General features: G+C 48.5%; 1 protein-coding gene across 1 annotated transcript in view; it reads left to right on the top strand.

The window, feature by feature from the left end:
* Nucleotides 1–3,978: 3,978 nt before the first annotated feature.
* Nucleotides 3,979–6,355, top strand: part of Fam136a (family with sequence similarity 136 member A) — a 7,103-nt gene continuing 4,726 nt past the window's right edge. Inside the window, exons 1-2 of the mRNA XM_028762427.1 lie at nucleotides 3,979–4,108; nucleotides 4,897–5,037. Coding sequence (XP_028618260.1) covers nucleotides 4,022–4,108; nucleotides 4,897–5,037 — 228 coding nt within the window. The 5' untranslated portion in view covers nucleotides 3,979–4,021. The remainder of the gene's footprint in view (nucleotides 4,109–4,896; nucleotides 5,038–6,355) is intronic.

Here is a 6,355-nt window from a genome sequence, read left to right as displayed (position 1 = left end):
CAGAAGAAGATTCTAATCCTCTACAACTGGAGTTTCAGATGTTTGTAAGCCACTGTGTGTGTGCTGGGAATCAAACCCAGGTCGTGTGCAAGAGTAGCCAGTGTTCTCACCTGCCTGCCGATCCGTCATCTCCCCAGCCCCACAGTTCACTACCTCTTGTCAGGCATTTTGTCACAGGAACAAGACTAGAACTTACATGCTGGCCACAACCTGCTCCACAAACTGTTATCCAGGCCATCGCTGTGTTTGCTATGACAGCCACACTAATAAGAGAGTGAGAGAAAGAAACACAAAATTTCCAGCACCAATAATAACTGTTTACCTTGTTCCTCGCAGACACAATCTCAAAGCCACTGCCACGCCTAGGAATTAATCATGCCATCCACGCTTTACAGAGGGAGGAAGGGAGGCTCCCGCATCACTGGAGGCTGCATATTTAGAGACTGAGAACACAGACAGCAGTTTGATGCTCAGCCCAAGATGGACTCTGCAGACTGTTTTTCCTTGGCCCCAGACTTCATTAGCTTTCCTGACCATAACACATAGTGAAAGAGCATAATCCGGGAGCTGGAGAGACAGCTAAGCACCTCACAGCACTGCTCTCACAGACGACTGACTTGAGTTCCCATTAGCAACACCAGGCTTCAGAGGATCCAACATCCTCTGCTGGCCCCTGCAGGTGCCTGCATTTACGCACACGTGCACACACGCATATATACATGCACACAAACTTAAAATTAATTTCAAAGACAATTTTTAAAGGGGTGGTTGCTTGTTCTTGCAGAGGACCCTGTTTAGTTCCCAGAATCCACACAGCAGCTCACAAATGCCCCTAACTCCAGTTGTAAGTGATCCAACCTGGCCTCCAAGGGCTCCTGCATGCATTTGATCCACATATATGTATGCATGCTTACATACACACACACATACATGTATATGAGATGGTTACATTTACAAGTGTGCACCTCTCTCTCTCTCTCTCTCTCTCTCACACACACACACACACACACACACACACACACACACGTATTAATTCAGAGCCTTTGCAACGCCATGATCTGTTCTGCTTCAGTTCCTCTAGCACTGGTTACACTAAGCCTTGGGAAGCCATGCCTCACAGAAGCATCAGAAACACTGCCTGCTTCCTGCTGTTATGTGGCTTCCTACCACTCACACTGAGTCTTGAAATGCTTTCAGGCTGCACAAGCCCCTCTGTCACAAGGCACAACACATGGCCATCACCCTCTGAAGTCTAGTCACCTTCTTTGGAATGCCAAGGTGTATATGCCCCTTCCTGGAGTAGTCAACCTATCTTAAGGTTCTGTTGCCAGTCACCCCTCCCTTCCCTAGGTCTTGCTCAAGTCTTGATATTTTATTTTAATCTTGTTTCTCTTCCATTTTCTATGTAGTCACTGGATATATGGGTGGGGTAGAGACCACATAATCCACCCCAAGAAGAAAAAGAGAAGACTTCCCTTTAAAACTTGGAGAACACCAGGGCAACGATGACACATGCCTTCAATCCCAGCACTCAGGAGGCAGAGGCAGAGGCGGGGGAGGATCGCTGTGACAGTGATCTACATAGTGAGTTCCAGGACAGCCAGGGCTGGTAAATAGTGAGACCCTGTCACAAGCAAATAAATAAATACTAAAAAAATAAAAATAAAAATTAGAGAGGTGCTTTATCATGAGACTAAGATAAGGCTGGAGAGATGGCTTAGTGGTTAAGATCACTGTCTACTCTGGCAGAGGACCCAGGTTCAATTCCCAGCTCCCACAGGGTAGCTCACAAATACCCATAACTCAAGTTCTAGAGGATCTGACATCCTCTTCTGGCCCCCATGATCTTTTGCATGCATGTGGCACACATACATGTAATCAGACACACACATACACATAAACTATAAATATATTTTAGAAGAGAGTCAGAGGAGAGAAGATAGCTGTCATAAGAGGAATGGGTGGGGGCAGAGGAGTCTCTTCAGAGAAATCCTAAGAGTAAAGGGCATATGAGACTTTTATATAAATTTCGAGGAACATTTCACACCTGTGATTCAGCTCAGCATGGCACCCATGGCAAAGAGAGAGCATGGAGGAGCCAGGTGTGGGTTAGGACCAATAATCAGGGAATTCTCTGAGACCACAGCACAGACAGCTAGTTTCTTAACTCTTGGTCCTACAGAGAGCTGCAGAGAGGCATGGCCTATTGTCCTCAGGCTGTGAGAGCTGGTCTTTAAAATGTGACCACTGTCTTACAGGGGCAGGCCCATGTCTGATCCATGTCAGAAGTCACTTTCCTTAAACACCAAAGAACCACTTGCAATACTGAAACTAACAAAGTTGTATTACCAAAGGCTTCCCACCAGACTCAGTGTGACTAACAGCATTACTGTAGAAGCACCTGCTGAAACTCCAAGATACATGCTAGGAATCTATCCTAGCATGATAGTATTAAAAAGTGAGAAGTATTAAACTGTGCCTTTATTAGAAAGAATTTTCTATGGGATCTGGAATCGTGAGGTCAGTCTCAAGAGGAACCTTCCCACAGTCAGGTGTCGGCGCGCCTGAGGAAGGCATCTTGCCCTGCTAGGACTTTACTATTCCAGAGTCTTCACTTCCCTCTGCTTTGATTTTGTGCCCAGTGGGAGAAAAATGGACAGTGAAAGACCCACTTCAGACCCCATTCAAAGTACTTGCAAAGTACCTGGTCTGTTGAGTGACTGCTGCCATCGTCCTGGCTGCAGCTGCTCCTGGAAGATCCTTGTAAGTCTGGCTTGAAGTAGTGAACACATCTTATCCCCAACCCTGGTATTTGGGAGAAGGAAAGCCCAGCCATAGAGGAACATAGCTTTCCTCAAAAGACAATAGGTTGTGTGGCTTTTCCCACCCTCAAAACAGAGTTAGCCTGCCATCTAGTGGCAAATCGCAGCAAGTGCCTAAATCTCCAGCACTCTCAAACGCTAATCTTTTTCCGTTCCAGGCTCTTTCCACAAAGCTTCAACCTTTTTTCTGATATGCCCACTGCAGCTTCCCGTGCCTGCCTGTCATTATCTTCCTTCTCCTGAGTGCCAGGCAAGGGCCTTCTAGTTCAATACAAAGATTCAATGCAAGCTCGCCGCTAACTGAAGAGATTTCCCGAAATCCTCGAACTTTCCTTGCAGCTGCCCTCTTCCTAACCCAGTGATGCTCCTTCTGCATCCGGCCCATGGGAAGTAGAACAGCAACCACGTGTGTTTCACAGATGACTGCATATGACAGTAGAAATGGGAACATGAGAGCACATGGCCGATAGAACCAATCCAGTTCAGAAACAGCTCGCCGTTACTCTACAGTGTCGCTATCTACAGATCCTTCGTACTCCCGCACTACTCTTGAGAAAATCTAGAGCACTGTACTCTTTACACACACTAGTAACTCGACAAAAGTGTTCACCAACTGGGGAATTGACTAAACATTGTGGTATGTACGTTTAATGAAATTCTGTTCGGCAACAAAAAGAAACCAAGACAAAAAATAACGATAATAATATCTGATCAAACTGTACAAGAGCTGCTAACTAATCACATTCGCTTTTTTTAATTAGAAGGGACAAAGGGAGAGCGAGAAAGAGAGGAAGAAAAGAAATCAGACGAGCAAAGAGATTTTTGACTACCAAAAGCCTGGCTCCGCGGAAGAAGGTGCGGCGCGCGCGTGGTGTCTCCTGACTGCAGTTGCTTAACATTGGACGCCAGGGGGCGATGAGGGTGCGGGAAAGGGAACGCTTACTGCGGACAAGGGCGCACTAGCTAGGACACAGGGCGAGGTACTCGGTAGAAAGTGCGGTGACTCCGTTGGGGGTCGGGTTTTAGCCTCCGAAGGGGCGGGACTCAATGGCTAGGGGGTGGGGCGAAGCCAAGGGCGGGGCGAAGCCAAGGGCGGGACGAGAGGGTGGGACGCCTCGGCGTGAGAACCCGGCACGGGCGCAGGGGGCGGGGCGCAGCCGGTGCACGCGGGCGCCGGCGCTGCGCGGCTCAGGGTCGCCATGGCGGAGGTGCAGCAACTCCGAGTGCAGGAGGCTGTGGACGCCATGGTGAAAAGTGTGGAGAGAGAGAACATCCGGAAGATGCAGGTAGCGGCGCGGTCTCGCGCCCAAGCGGGATTGGAAACTCGGGCGGGGGTGGCGCGGTGACGTTCGAGCCCCGGGCCTCGCGTGGGGCGGTTTCCTCCCACCTGGCCTCGGTTTCGAGTGTTCGGCCGCCCCTGAGGTGATCAGGCGCGAGGCATGGAGGGCCCGGCCCAGGAGAACCACCAGGCCGAAATCCCTTCAGGCCGCCCTGCACTGATTCAAGTGCCACGAACCCTGAACACCCGCGGGCGTGAGCCCCGCCTCCCTCACCCCACTGGCCTCGCTTAACTTTACTCCTCAATCACCCTCTACTGTTTCGGTCCTCTTGTGGGGCGTTGACTAGCCAGGCCGACCTCTGAACTCTGCTACAGAAACTGGTGTTCAGAACGTGGTTTCTTCCGGTTCTGTCTTGGGTGCATTATGTATCAGTGAGCTAATAGCAACAGACATGGTCTCATTTAACCCAGGTTGGCTCCTAACCCCTGATCTTCCTTGCCTTCACCTTTGGAGTGTTAAGATTACAGGCTTGGGCCACCACCTGGCTTTGTGCCGTTCAGAATGGAACACTAGGCTCTCTTAGAACTAGGCAAGCGTTCTCCTAAGAACCCACAAATGTTAGGCCTGGTAATTATCCCAGTCTTATAAAGTCCTGATGATATTCTGGGGGAAAATAAAACAAAAGATGTCGAGGAACATACAGAGAGAGAGGCATGGCCTCCAAAGCCTTGTCCTTCGTGGGCTGTCCTGAGTCTTAACAGTCTAACCAGTCTAACTCTGTCTCCGCTCCCCAGGGCCTCATGTTCCGGTGCAGTGCCAACTGCTGTGAAGACACCCAAGCGTCTATGCAGCAGGTGCACCAGTGCATCGAACGCTGCCATGCGCCTCTGGCTCAAGCGCAGGCTCTGGTCACCAGCGAGCTGGAAAGGTTCCAGGTGAGGAACGCCTCGCAGTTCCCAAGTCCTTGAACAGCAGCTCCTCGGCGGGTGATGAGAAGCATTTGTTCTGCCTTAGGTCCTTGGCTCTGTTAACGCTGGTGGGAGCTCTGATCTCCTTGAGGGTTGATATTTTGGAAAGGGCCCTGGGAATGGAGTGCTGTTAAGTTGTACTGTATTTGCCATAGAAACAGTAATATAAGAAAGGTTACCAAGGGAGTTTATAACCACGCACCTTTTTGCCTTTCTGATATATTGCATACCAAACACAATCTATATTGTGTAGTATAAAATTCCTTAAAATGTATATTAATTTGGGGCTGTAGAGATGGCTCAGCAGTGTTAAGAGTACTAGCTGCTTTTCCAAAGACTCAATTCCTAGTACCCACCTGAATGGTGGCTCACAATTATCTGTAATTGCAGTCAAAAGTGCTCTGAAACCCGCTTCGGCCCTCTGTGGCACTGCACACAGGTGGTACACAGACATATATTTAGTCAAACACATGAAAAAAATGAAAAAAAATAAAATCACAAAAAACATGGAGCTGGAGAACTGGCTCAGCAGTTAAGGGCACTGGTTGCTCTCAGAGAGTCAGGTTCAGTTCCCAGCAACCACATAGCAACTCACAGCTGTCTGTAACCTCAGTTCTAGAGGACCTGACACCCTCACACAAACATACATGCAGGGAAAACATCAGTGCATATAAAAAGAAAAAGTAAAGATATAAACTCATTTTAGTTATTTTTTTCTTTGTTTCATACATGTAATGTATTTTAATAATTTTCTATCTCCCTTTCTTAGACACCTTCCAACAAGTCTTCCTGTTTTTAATGATCCCTCTGAATTTAATTAAGGTCGCTTTCATGAGCATGAATGTGGGGTTTTTCACTGCAGCAGGCTTTAACAGGTCAGGGCTGGAGAGATGGCTCATTGCTAAAGATCACTTACTGGTCTTTAGAGTCCAGCCGGGTTCCCAGTGTCTATGTGGTGACTCACAACTCCAGTTCCATGGGATGTGACAACTCTTCTGACCCCTGCAGGGTCTCACACACATGCAGGGCACATGCATGTATTCGGGAACAAAAATCCAAAACTTCCAGTAGCTCCTCAGGTAGGAGTGGACCCTCACTAGTTCTTCCTCTTTGATTTTTTTTTTTTTTTTTGGTTTTTCAAGACAGGGTTTCTCTGTGTAGCCCTGGGTATCCTGGAAATCACTCTGTAGACCAGGCTAGCCTCGAACTCAGAAATCTGCCTGCCTCTGCCTCCCAAGTGCTGGGATTAAAGGCATCAGCCACTACCACCTGTCCTGGGAAGTGC

Source organism: Grammomys surdaster, unplaced genomic scaffold (genome assembly GCF_004785775.1).
Source record: "Grammomys surdaster isolate TR1022 unplaced genomic scaffold, NIH_TR_1.0 133, whole genome shotgun sequence".
Lineage (NCBI taxonomy): Eukaryota > Metazoa > Chordata > Mammalia > Rodentia > Muridae > Grammomys > Grammomys surdaster.
The sequence above is the reverse complement of the archived record's forward strand: the minus strand, read 5'-3'. Positions and strand labels throughout refer to the sequence as shown.